Source organism: Colias philodice, chromosome 20 (genome assembly GCF_061535455.1).
Source record: "Colias philodice isolate Cphi_HAF_F1 chromosome 20, ilColPhil1 Martin Lab GWU primary, whole genome shotgun sequence".
Lineage (NCBI taxonomy): Eukaryota > Metazoa > Arthropoda > Insecta > Lepidoptera > Pieridae > Colias > Colias philodice.
Window position 1 is genome coordinate 5,797,282 of NC_143105.1, and position 14,833 is coordinate 5,812,114.

Below are 14,833 nucleotides of genomic sequence, written 5' to 3' on the forward strand. Positions count from 1 at the left end.
CGAAATATCTAAATGATAAACGTTAAAACAGCTTATAAACGTCGTAGTGATGATTCAGCAATTAACGTAAAGTTAATTCTTAAACTTCTATCCTTATTAATAATAGACGATATTTCACTTTTTATTTACAAATAAATCACATTTTGGCCTTGGTTTGACATTATTATATTTACTCCTATAAAATGGTCAAGAGAAGGGTTAAAAGGTTCAATTCGTTACATTGTATTTTATTACTATTATTTATCAATGTTGTCTACTATGAGACCTATGTCTATGTCAAGTTTACGTAAATATTATCACTATACGCTACATAGTAGTGAATTGTTAGAATTCCTCTAAACGACTAAAGGTATACATATTGTGACATATTATGACCTTAGAATCGTATGTTTTTAATCAACTTTACTATTCTAATTTATTTAATTTTATGTTAAAGGGTGTATCAAAGTATTTTATTTACTTAGACATAAGAAACCTCACATTTTGGGATGAATTTTTCAGAATAGGTATAGTATAAGTGGCTTTCCGCATAGTATAGAATGTCATCTTTATCAAATCCATACTCTGTCTATTTACTTAGACATAAGAAACCTCACATTTTGGGATGAATTTTTCAGAATAGGTATAGTATAAGTGGCTTTCCGCATAGTATCGAATGTCATCTTTATCAAATCCATACTCTGTCTGTACTTCTGTCTGTTACTCAATCACGCCTAAACTACTGAACCAATTTGCATGAAATTTGGTATGGAGATATTTTGATACCCCAGAAAGGACAAGGCTATCTTTTATTGCGAAATATGTACCACGGGCGAAGCCGGGGCGGACCTCTAGTACCATATAATTACCAAATTTCAGCAAAAGACAGACAGATAGACCGACAGACAGACAGAGCTACTTTCGCATTTATAATAAAGTTAGGATAAGTTATGAGTTAATCTTAATAGGTAATATATTTATTCACAATACGAGTTTATATTATTTTGATTTAATCAATTTAATAACCATACAAATATTAATTTTCCTTATTGTGTAATAGTCTGGGCAAAGGAAAATAAATTTTGGTATAAAATAGCAATTAAAAACTTGTCGTTCTGCATCTTCGTATCAGTCTAGGAATTCTAGGATCTAGATTCAAGATAGTCAAATACACGTATTAAATCTTTATAATTTATATTATAGCATATCGACATTATAGCATATCACATAACTAATATCACAGTATTACAATATTATTTCCTACAGTAAGGAATCGCCTTTGATGTCGCGCGATGCCGCCGCCAGCGTAGGTACTTACGCTGCCACACGAAAATACGCTAGGGTTGCAACAAATGGGAAATAAAACAATTTTGATTATTAATATTATGATGAAATCATTAATTATTCATATGTACATTCAAAATAATTGCGATTATTAAATCTGATGTAATTATTTGTTCATAAATATATAATTACAGATATTGCACTGCTAAATATTATTTACGTGGACACTTTATTTTTGGATGTTCTTCATTGTATATTATACCATTTAACTAAGTAATGCATTCGCATTGGGATGTTCAATCTGATTAGAAAATAATGAGGACAACATATACATAGCTTTGATTTTAATTCAACAGATACAATTAATACAATCTTTCTGAAATATTGTTTCCTTCTGGGATTTGAATGTAGATTTACATCCGTAAACGGAACAGTTTTTGCGCGTCATAATAGAATATGTAAGTACCTATGTATAATAAAATTATTACACAAAAATACGACTGCGTCATCCTTTCGCGATAGTTAATGCAAACTCAGCGTGATTGCATTAAGCGGCCCGCGTCGCCCGACCCCCCGCCAGTTCCCCTCCGTTTCTCTGCACAAGTACATTCGTCGCCATACTGTAGGATGGTAATACTGTGCTAATATTACCTACAAGCGTGGTATTCATAATTTTAATAAAATGTTGTCTGATCCGAAGCATTTATCTGCCGAATATGTTATGCCGTTAATTTTTTTTAGATTTTGCAATTCGCTGCATATTTTCTTCTGAATATGCCCTAAAGGTAAAGGTTCATTAATTGTATAATCCTATAATCTTCGATAATATATTATAGAATATTTAAATAATATGAAATTATTTCCCCAGTCTTATACATCGTCGCTGTTTTAAAAAGATTAAAATCACCAGTCATTTGATACAGTGTTAACAAGACTAATATAATCGTGTAAGCGTGGCACAGTAACATAAAGGTTTAAAGGTTACATGTTATGTTTTTATATTCCTATTTTTAATTAAAGGTCTAGGGGAAATTCTTGGAATGTTTCGGAAACACAGCGGTGTAAATAATTTTTGTCACGTTGTGCGTTTTGACGTTTTAATTGTGAAAGTAATTGGTTGAGTTTGTGACCAGTTTTTGTCGATAAATTGAAATAAGGACATGTCGTGTGATGAATAGAGTAATTTTATTTTGTATCAAAACAAATGTAAGTAGGAAGGGAAAGTTAGGTTTGTAGGATTTGATAATACGAGTTCAAAAGTTCTGCCATAACGTATGTATAGATTCTGATTTTAGTATAAATCAGCTTAAAATTTAGATTATTGATTATAATTATTATGTATTTGCAAATATCATCCTAATGTACCTACATAACAAAGAATTATATTATTTAACATACAAGTATGTTCCATAATCCATACTTTCCAAAAAAGTATTAAATTATTTGAAAACATACCGCCAGTAATTATCAGCAATTGGTGTCAAGTGTAGTTCGTTTAACTTGATTGTTGTTTATTTGCAATATCTATTATCCCTAATTAGTATTCTTTAATTTATTAGTTGATTATGTTTACAAATTGGCTCATATCTTAATTTTACAGTTAAAGTAAATATAGATAGCGATGTTAATTGAATAACGTATATGTTTTTTCTTGATAACGTCGTAACTACAGAGTACTCTGTGGGAATTATTGTACAACAATAATATGATAATGGAAGGTCCGAAGATGAGACGCCCATCTAAAGATCAACTTTTTCTATATTTCCATAGTACATACAAATTTTATGTGAATCATATGTTATATTAAATCCTGTGAATCTGTGATATGTGACTTACAGTTTCAGAATCAGAACATTTTAGTTGGTATAAAAGTCAACAACATGTACAATACATAAAAGTCTAATCGAAAATCGCAAACAAAATACGTAGGTAGGAAAGCCCTTTCTTATGTAGGTACTAATTATTCAAAAGCTCCTGTTAAAGTTTACTCGATTAAAAAGGTTTAAATTATTCGAGCAACTAATTGAAGTTCCATATTAACATAATTGCTGTTAAAGACGATGAGGCGTTCAATGTTCATGTATGGTTTATCCTTTAGTGCAGGTTAGGCTATTTATGGCTTTGTGGTATTTCAGGCTTCAAGCGCCTCCGTGCTTGGTAGAGCACCTAAAATGTCCTTGCTTTTCTTACACAGACTTAATACTTAGGCCTTTCCAAAGTTTATAAAACCTTTAGTAGACTTTGGAAAGAGAATTATTAATGTAATGCAAGTTGTGTTTAAATAGTATTTATCAGAAATATTCAAGATAGTTCTGAATGCGAATATTATTACAATTATGATTCAAATATATGATATAAATTGAAGAATTTTCTTAGTATTCCGATGCGTGAGACCGATGTTTATCACAGCATAGTATTGAATTTCTTCTTCAATTTTTTTATAAGTTTTTTCATATTTTGATATTCGCCATTAGATAAAAGACTAATTTTTAAATAAATTTTGACATTTAAATCATTTTTTGCTATAAGATCACAAAAGATATTAACTAAATCTACTGAGAAAATGGGTGGGTTTATGTTAATTTCTAGATTTCACGAAATGTTTTCTAAGATGACATTTTATTTGATCTAGAAATCAAATTCTACCAATCTATAAATTTTAAATTAAAAATATATAATTTAAATAAAATTATTCAATGGAAGAGTGCGGATCGGATAGATAACAGTCAATGGGTTTCAAATGTTAATGAAATAAAGATAAGAAATATTTGGAATGACTTGTTTATACGGCTATAATAATAAATAAAATAAATGAGCTTAATTGATATGAGATTTTAAGATTTGGATTGATAAAAATTTTATAAGACATTGGTGGGATAGAAACGCCTTGTGTATAGGTACAGATATGCATTCTGATATCCCTGTTTTAAGGCATTCATGCAATACAACAAATACCTATATATTGTACATACCTACATTTGAATTTTGATTATATCTACTTACAAAATACATACAAATTATAAAGCTTTCTTTACTACAAAATGCAGTAGAGCTATTTAATACACACTTTTATTACAATAAAACAATTATTAATGTAAAGATTTTTCACATAAAGGATAAATATAAGTTAGGGACTTTTTGAATAAACTTTTTTGATATAACAGTTCTTCATTGAATATATGACAATGCAAAATATTGCTTTAATATCATTATAACTGTAAGTCTACGGACTAGGAACAAATTTGTTTTTTACTTCAAGTTAAAGCTTACAAAGTACAAGTAAGTTATTAGGTATATTATCTGTGCTACAATTTAATTAAATATTTAACAATTAACGATTTTATTAACTCTACGTAAATACTGTTAATTAATATCTACGGAACCCTCCGTATTCATTCGACTCTCACTTGACGGTTTCATTTTTCTTATTATGCACCGATTGCATCGTTCACCTAATTAAAACACAAATTACAGCAATTGACAAACCGATGAAATCAATCGCTGTCCAAACTAGATATAATATAAATCTGATATTTAATATCTGGTTAAAACCAGAATTTTCATAGACTCACAGTTATCTTGTTCCAACTCGCTATCCTATTTCACAATTATTTAACGTATACATAAGATATAAGATCGAATTTCCTTTTCCACAGACTAAAAAAAAGAGTATTCAATATGACCGTACTTTGCTTGGCTTTGTTACCTCAGACTTTTCGTCTAGGTGGACCTTTATATTACTCTGTATGTAAAAAAAATGTATGTACCTGCAAATAAGATCTGTATACACCTTGTGTTTTTGTTTTTTGAGTCAAATAAACTTTATTTTTATAGTAATTTTTTTACTTGTAAGCTGGTGACACCCGTTTGTATCTATTTAAATATTTTGATCTTATTCTAACAATCTATATCTATTAATTCAATAATCAATATTTTGAATAATAATAATAATTATGTGCCCGCATTTCTTTAATATCTTGAGCTAGCCGTGTGTAAATCTTTTTTATTCTAGGTCAGGTATTTTAATAATTACCTTAACCGTGTTCTATTTCCAACTATTTTATAAAATTTTCTCTCCTTAGGAAGTTTTTATAAAATGTAAGTATTCGATATCTTTTTACCTACGTGCATTTAGATTTTAAATTGTTCACTTCCGAACAATTTAAAATCTATTCAATTTTCAGGTAGTTATGTAAGAGGTAGGTTTTTTGATGACGAATATAAAATAAAAATAATAATAAATAAATAATAATAATGGAATCATACCTCAGAGAACGTAGCCAAGCTGTTAATATAAAAGGTCATTGTTCTTCCTTCATTCCAGTTACCTCTGGAGTACCTCAAGGTTCTCACCTAGGTCCTCTGCTGTTCAATATATTTATAAATGATGTTATTTGTCAGTTTAGACACTGTAATATCTTACTTTATGCGGATGACATGAAAATATTTAGAGTGATCAAAGATCAACGTGATTGCTCTTTACTACAGGAGGATCTTCTTAACTTGTGTCGTTACTGTTCTGCGAATTCCCTGCTCTTAAATGTGAATAAATGCAACGTTATTACTTTTACTAGGAAAATTAAGCCTATATTGTTCGATTACTCTTTGAATGGAACATCGCTGACTAGGTTGACTGAAGTAAAAGATTTAGGTGTCCTCTTAGATTATAAGTTAACTTTTTCAGCCCATATTAATTTTATTACAGCCAAAGCGTATCAAATGCTTGGTTTTGTTTTAAGAGTTGGTAGGGAGTTTAAAATGTGTTCAACTTGAATTCTTTTGTATAACTCGTTCGTACGAACTATATTGGAATATGCTTCTACAGCCTGGAATCCTCAATATAATATCTACATAAATAATATTGAACACATTCAAAATAAATTTATCAAACATTTGAATTATAAACGAGCTAAACAGTCTGGTCCCATTCCGGAAGTGCTTCCTTTGATAAATCGTCGACATGAAAGAGACCAGGTATTCTTATATAAGATACTTAATAATAGCGTCGATTCTTCTTTTCTTCTAGGCAATTTACTCTTACGATGTCCGCGTATATGCTCTCGTGACAAAGCCCTATTTGCATTACCTAAATTTAAATCCAAATTTGCTAGAAATTCATATTTATACCGTGTTTGTCATAATTATAATAATAATTTTAGTGACCTTGATTTATTTAACGAAAAATTCAAATCGTACAAAACCAAAGTTCGAAATAAATGCAATAGTAACTAACTGAGATATTTGAATTGTATTCATGCTTGTTATTTCTATAATTATTTGTATCCACAAGTAGACTGTTTGTGACTGAATGTGTATTTGTTTTTAAGAATTTAAATTTTTAGTGGAAACTTTACTGATATGTGTATGGTTTGTTATCTCTTGTTTATATGATATATTGTATTGTTTGTTTCCCAAATATAAATAAATAAATAAATAAATAAATAATTTCAAATATTATATTTACTAATGTACTTACACGTACATACTTGGTTTCTATTACAAGTTATTGAACTTAAAAATAGATTGCGAAAGATATTGTAATAAAACTACACACTTTTTATATTATTTATAGAAGGTCACTATAGTAATATTATGCTCATATGACACTTAATTATTATTTATAATATTGTAATGAATACTTTGCGTGTTCCGCTTATATAAAACTTGCCTCTATAACCACAAAGTCAGGATTACATTTACCTGCGTTATTGAAATAGATATCGATAATAGTTAATACAACTGTAGGTAATAAGTTCCCACATCATTATTGCATCATGGCCTTCTAAGGAATATATTTATGTGTCCACTATTATTATATCTAACTGAATACTCTAATCATAGAGCAAAAACTCAAATTTAGTAAAGTTACTGCGAAACTTCGCTCATTTTAAAAATATTGTGTGAATAAAATTCCTTGTATACTAAAACTTTTATTGTTAAAACATTCAATAATATTGTTTTTTTTTGGTGCTGAATAAAGGGTATTTATTATTATTATTACACTCAGTTAAACTTTTTACCATTTTAGGTAACTCTATACGTAGGTAATCTTTTGTCTTAATAAAATGCTATATTTGAATAAAGCAGTATTAGATATAGGCTTACTATGAACGACAAATTTGGCAGGTGCTTTTTTCTATAATAACTTTTCTTGACAAACAAGACTCTAATTAGTCTGCAACTTATAATTTTCTTACGTGAACAACGGTCTATTATTAGCCTGGAAATTTTATATGCAAATAAAATAATACCTTAATAATGTATCGAGTTTGAATTATAGTGGTCTTTATTATTCACACATAAAATATAATAAGGTAGACATTAACGATACTTTACTTTAGGAATACAAAAACAAAATAGATAGATACCTATATATTTTTTACAATGCAATAGCGCCGGAACAGATATTAATTTGTTAAGATTTATCTACTATTAATAATGACAGTAAATTAGGATATAAGAGTGGGTGGTAAAAAAATGAAAATGACGTAAAAAAATACTGCATCTATCGCGATAGCCGGTAGGCTAGTAGGTAACCAAACAAAAACTCTGTCGTGTAAAGTAGCTAGCTAAGTACATATTTGGTGTAAGAATTAATCATTGAACAATAACAACTCTCTTTATAAATATGTAACACAAATATATTGGCTTCATGATTCATTCTGACGAATGTCATTAATATTTGAACTATTTATAAAAATGGCAATTTTTCGGCAAAACTAGTTGTACTTCCATCACGGACCGGTTTTCTAAATATGTTATGGGATACGATGATTCACTATGATAATGCAACTGTCTAGTTTCTGAGTTTTAATGATATATCATACCAATGAAATATGTATATGAAATAAACTTATCAACCAAAAATAATAGTGGGAAATTTTTAATATGAAATAAATAATTCGCGGGGAGGGATTGTTGACACTAATTTCGACATTAACATACATACTAGAATCTAGATAAATAATAAAATGGGAACACGGTGAGTCTTCATCGACTCTATTATAATTTTACGTACAAAAATCCCTATATTTATAAATTTACAAGCCAATTTGAATACTTACTTAACCCCTTACTGCATGAATTATTAAGGAGATGAAATAATTTTTTTTTTTTTTTTGCAAAAAAGTGTTTATTAGATTACATTATGAGATCAAATTGAGAAAAAATTAATCACTTATCTTATAGGTATAAAAAACTTAAACTCATTCATAAGTAAAACATAACAAAAAAAACCTCAAAAAATACAAATAATTGACCAATAAATCGTAGATTGAGCACAAATTGCTCTATTATTGATTGTTATTACGTTCAACATTATCGCAATTTTCGAATTTGCAGACAAAGTATTTTATCCAACTTCCCTAAAAGACGGAGGTTTTCAATTAGTATCGTTTTTTATAATTTTTAATGAACTTAAATAACTCTACTTTAAATACGTGGTTAAAAAGTATTTACATAATTACCTACTTTGAATTAAGAAATACCGAACCGATGAGGCGTAGTTAGTAATTTGGTTTGAAAATAAAACCTGTAAATAATTAGGAACTGCCTACTTTATGTACAAACAACATTGTGAAATAATTGGCCTATTTTACCTACAAATTTTTAGCACTTTCATATAATTATTTCGTCAACGTGTCAATGAAGAAATGTTGTTTACGTTGTATTTTAACCGACGTTTCTAAAAACTATGTTAGTTTACAAATACATAATTACCTACGCATTGTTTTTCTTCACTACATAGTATAAAACAAAGTAGGTAGCTTTCTCTGTCCCTATGTCCCTTTGTATGCTTAAATCTTTAAAACTATGAGGAAGGTTTTATATAATTTATTCGGTTTTAGACAAAGCGGGCGAAGCCGCGGGCGGTAAGCTAGTTTGTAATATAATCTTTAAGTTCTTTCGATCGGGTGTAGGCATAGGGTGTAGGCTATGATCCATCCAAATGAAATTCAAGAAAAGAAACGAAGAGGATGCATTTATTGTATATAATTGAAAATAAAGCTATAAACATTATGAATAAATAATCTAAGCTTTTTTCTTATAAAGCTTAAAATAATTAACATTGATGTTCGTAAAGTTGCTGCTATCCCAAATATTTATTATTCGCGTTAATTAACTGTGATTAAGTAACATTCCATTCTTTTAAGTTCAAAATATATTGTATAGGTACTTGAAATAAATATGTACCTAATATAACTTTAAAATATTGTCTACGACATAAAATGTTTAGAAATTTTCAGCTTATGAATCTATTGCAACATTTCTTATTTTTACGAGTTAGCAATTCAATTGTCTTTATTCAGTACCTAATAAATAAACAAAAATTATAAATTAAGCTTTTTCATTACCTAATTCGAGAAATTTCATATTATTTGTAGCACCTACAAATATTACTTACAATATACTGTATAATAATTATTAATTTGAAGATAACGACGACTATCATTCATTGCAAAGAATGCGAATGTTATTCATTTGATTAATAAACAATTACAATATAAAGTACAATGCTCACATAAAATGTCAAATTAACATAACATTACCACTAATATAATATGTATTTTACTTCTTATTGCTTCTTATACACAGTAAATTCCATTCAACGTTTGCTGTTCATAAATTAAAACAAGTTTCATTTAAAGTTCATGTAATTCAATATCATACTAAGAACTAAAATTCACCACACCAAAAGCTCGCAAGTTTTATGAAATCGATGTACATTGCTTGTAAGTGTCATCTAACGATTCGGCATATCATAAGAACGCAGCAATGTACTGCTTATAGCCAGTTATTTTCATAATAGGTAATAAGTGATAGTAGAAATGTTACAAACCAACCAGCGCAACTAGTGTTCCACATCGTAGAAAAATCTAAAGCTTTAAAGCTTCGCCAATCTTTCAAAAGAATCTAAAGACTAAAACAGATAGTACATACCTAATTTGATATTCAAAACACAGATAAAACTGCATACGAAGTATAATATTATCTTTTTTACAAAATATTATCTATAATAAATAGACCTGAAGGCTACTAAATATATAAATATTAGATAAGAAATAAAATATTCTTGCTTAGACTAATGGAAAAGTTCTGTAAATAACGGATATAATAGTATAAAAATCAGACATGTTTTTAAATTAGCTTTAATACTATACAATTATACATGTGTTTCTTATGATACTTGTTGTATTATTGGTATTGATATAGATTAAACAGGAAGTTTTATTTTTTTTAATTTGTAACGGATACTTAAATTTATAGTTAACTAGCTTTCCGCCCGCGCCTTCGCTCGCGTTTTCAAAGAAAAATCCGTTCCCGTAGGTTTTCCGGGATAAAACCTATCCTATGTCCTTTCTCGGGTATCAAAATATCTCTATACCAAATTTCATGCAAATTGGTTCAGTAGTACAGGCGTGATTGAGTAACAGACAGACAGACAGAGTTACTTTCGCATTTATAATATTAGTATAGGGATTTAAGGAAAAGAAGTTAGAGAAAGACAATTATAAGAATATCGTTGCTCGTAAGTCGTAGTATTTTATAGGTCTTGCAATTTCATAAAAACGTTTTTAAGTAGATGACAAAGGAATCTACTATACTGTGAAGTTGGTTTATATTGGATCCATGATTGAATAAAGGTTGTGTTAAACATGATTTTTAACATAATACTTTAACATCATTAATCATTTTTCCTTGACATAGACTTAATATAAATGTTACAATGAACAAAGAGTTATTTAGTGCACGAAACGTTTGATTTTATTGTTTTTATCAATTAATAACTAATAATTATTATTGATAATTTTTCGAATTCTGTATAAAGTATTTACAATCATCAGATTGAGATCTGATGGAATAATTATTGTTATGTAGGTACTTTGTGCGTATGATGAACTTGTGTTATGAAATTTTAGATTTTATAACATAGGTAACAAAATTTTTTGTAGAAACATTCGTGAAAAATTATTTATCAAAAGTGAGATTAAATACCTAATAGGTACTATAGTTTTTGGTTTTATTTATTCAATTTTGCATTGGTAGAATATAAGACATTCAACATTCGCATAAAATGCCATCTATTATCTATTACAGAGTATTTTTTTTATTATTTCATTATGCCAGACTCGTAGACCTTCCTATAGCCATAGAATATATACTCTATGCTATAGCAGAGCTACGCTGAAGTACAAAAATTTCACTTTGATTTGCTTGTTATTATTTTATAGTAATGCGCTATATTGTTGATTGAAACACTAATAACACTGCAACTGTGCTACAATATTGTTATATAAACACGTACTTTAAATCATTTTAGACAGGCAAATAACTCAACACACTTTTTCACAGAAATTAATTACTGCACAACTCAATCAAGCTATCAAGGCATATGGTTATTATAGGCATTTTAAAAGTTGTTAGTTTTATAACACCATAAAACTATTATACGACAGGTGAATGACGATGTATGAACATAACTATCAAAAACTGGCTCGAATAATAAAAAGGTGCACAAAAAACTATTCAGAGGTCAAATTATGTACTTTATTTCAATGAAGGCATTCCGGTTAACGGTATTTTATACAAATTTTATGACTGATGGTTATACGATATCTAATTATACATGTTTTAAGATTAAATTAATTAAATTGAATCCTGAAAAAACATTACAAAAATCATTATTCTGATACCTAGATAAAAAGGTATAGAGACATATTATATAAGAATTTTTTCTGTGTTTTATTACTAACAGCTAGCTTACCGCTTTGTCTATAACCTAATAAGTTATATATTAAAACCCTCCTCTTGAATCACTCTATCTATTGTAACAAAACGCATTAAAATCCGTTGCGTAGTTTTATAGATTTAAGCATACAAAAGGGACAAAGGGACAGAGAAAGCGACTTTGTTTTATACTATGTAGTGATGATACTCATTAACTAAGAAGGAAATATTTAGTATCCACATAATATGTTTAATTGACCGAAAGAAATAAACTTACGAGCACAATATAACATTTTTTGTCGACAAAACATTCCTTTCATAAATATTCCGTCCCTCATTTGTGATTTAATCTACCGTCTTGGCTTTGGTTTCCAAAAAACCTGTTTATGTAGTTTCGCTTTTGAGTTTAAATTCTCGTTTGAACCACTCGTTAAATTCTCAAACTCAGGCTCGCAACACGCTAAACAACATTCTTTTTTTTAATATAGACGAAATTCATGGCTTTAATTAGATAATTAATTTAAATATATTAAAATAATCTATACTTGAGCTACAATGTTTTAATTATTATGTCGAATATGAGAACTAGCTATTTACCATATGCAGGTTTGAAATGAATTAAAAAATAAGAAATAAAAAGAATATGAATGGCGTTACAAGTAAATTATACAAATAAGTTGGTTTCTATAAATTACAGTAAGATGCGATTGAATTCTTTTTTTTACAAATTGACTTTCAGTTTCGAAATTATAATTAAAAATGGTGAAGGTGGAAACAAATCTTAATATTTAGGTAATAAATATTTATATTTTACATAAAAGAAAGTCCTGTTAGTCTTATGTTTTTTTTAGATTTGTCTCTGTCAGGCCTAGTATGATAACTCAGAAATGCTTACAACTTTAAAAAGAAAGTCAGTGCGAATCACCAGTATGTAATTAAAATTATCATTAATTTATAAGCGTGTGCAATTAAAATTAAAAAAAAAAAAACAGAAAGACATAAGTCAAATTCAAATTGTTGTAAGCACAAGAGTGACATTTTTAAAAGAAATAATGTTAAATTACTACTATGGTTAGGTACTCTTTTATATTTTATAAACTAAAGTTATGTGATAATATTATGTTAAAAGTAGTAACACTCAGATAGGTACTTACATGAGTATATATATACCTACAATTTTGTACGATTAGGCAATTTTATTTCATACGCATATGGAAAATTATTTATTTACATATTATAAACTATTAATTACTAGGCATTCGTCAAGGCCTGTGTGCCTGCATAAAATAAAATATAATCCTCAATTCCTGAACAGATAACATTGGATACAACCGTTAACCTAAAAGTGAAGTTATTTTTAAAGTGCTAAAAGACGCAATTGGTAAACTTTTAAAGTACAAAAAATAAAAAGCAACAATTAATTTAAAGTTCAACAGCAATTGTTTATTTGTTTAACTTAAAATAACCGTCGAGAACATTTACCAAAATTAAACTGTGTAAATTTCCACATTGTGTTCATATTGCTTTCAAACTTAGCGGACGAATAATATTCACCTTCGGAAAACGTCTTGAATAAAACACAAAAGATTGAAAATGGCTATTCAATCTTAAATCGATACATAAGTAGACCGGTACCGACCTACATGAATATTTGATTTTAAATTAATTAGTGGGTATAAAAATTAACTGACGTCTCGTCGGCTGGCTGATCATTACACTATTGGCTCTTAAGTGAGCACAACCATTAGCATCTTTCTAACATCGAATAAAATGTGATACAACGAGTCTAACACGTGGATTTTTAAAGATTCTACTGTTCTAACAACCGTAAAAATAACTAATCATAAAATTAATTAATATTATGAAGATCCATAAACGATTTTGCTAAAACAACATTATAGGCCTATAAATATCACATTAACAAATAATAGTGTAATATAATATCGAGCACTAGTTAGCTAAAGTGAAGTGTATTGAATGAATTATTTTTTATATAAATAAGCGGTTTGATTTTTGTTTAATAATTTAATGTTATTTTACTAAAATGTCACCGCAGAAAAATCCGGAGAAGCAAGCAGTCAGTCGGTCAAGGATTGTATTATCACAGGTAAGATTTTTTTCATATGTTATTATTTATTTATTCTTATTATTAAACCTACAACATTAGATATGGTATAATTTTTTCAGCTGTGACGATATGTTTTTTACTTTTTCAAATCACTTCATCATGGCTACCTCGTGTTGAAAGCTTACTATGCAAATTCAAATAAATTTTACTGTATATTTAAGAATACAGGTAAACGCCTATTTGTATTTTTTAAGGCTAAAAACGTTAAATAATAATTCCGTGTCAGTGTCTTCTTATTGTATGAACTATGAACACGCGGTAGAAAATGAAATTCGCAAGTTTGTAAATACAAATTGTTTTTTGTTAATATTTCCATATTGATACTTGAGATGGGAAAATAAAATTCCTACAGTTTACAGCGAACGCAGTCGGTTAAAACATAATTTGTAAAGCATGTTACATATGTGTAGGTAATATGAGGAGATGGTAGACTGCGTGACGTTTCGACATCCATACTAATATTATAAATGCGAAAGTAACTCTGTCTGTCTGTCTGTTACTCAATCACGCCTAAACTACTGAACCAATTTGCATGAAATTTGGTATGGAGATATTTTGATACCCGAGAAAGGACATAGGCTACTTTTTATTGCGAAATATGTACCTACCACGGGCGAAGCCGCGGCGGACCGCTAGTATTATATATAATATTATATAATGTTACTAAATATATTTAGTTGTATCAAACGCAATTAAAATGTATTTAAAATTAGT

At 28.5% G+C, this 14,833-nt stretch overlaps 1 protein-coding gene across 6 annotated transcripts in view; it reads left to right on the plus strand.

The window, feature by feature from the left end:
* LOC149479476 (facilitated trehalose transporter Tret1-like) overlaps positions 1 to 14,833 on the plus strand; it is a 53,557-nt gene that overhangs the window by 21,108 nt on the left and 17,616 nt on the right. For 2 of the 6 annotated variants that reach the window (XM_089708184.1, XM_089708186.1), the window contains exon 2: positions 13,893 to 14,098. In XM_089708184.1, coding sequence (XP_089564310.1) covers positions 14,036 to 14,098 — 63 coding nt within the window. In that variant the 5' untranslated portion in view covers positions 13,893 to 14,035. Of the gene's footprint in view, positions 1 to 13,798; positions 14,099 to 14,833 lie in introns of all 6 variants that reach the window. The other 4 variants (XM_089708183.1, XM_089708187.1, XM_089708185.1 and 1 more) reach the window with 4 other exon arrangements.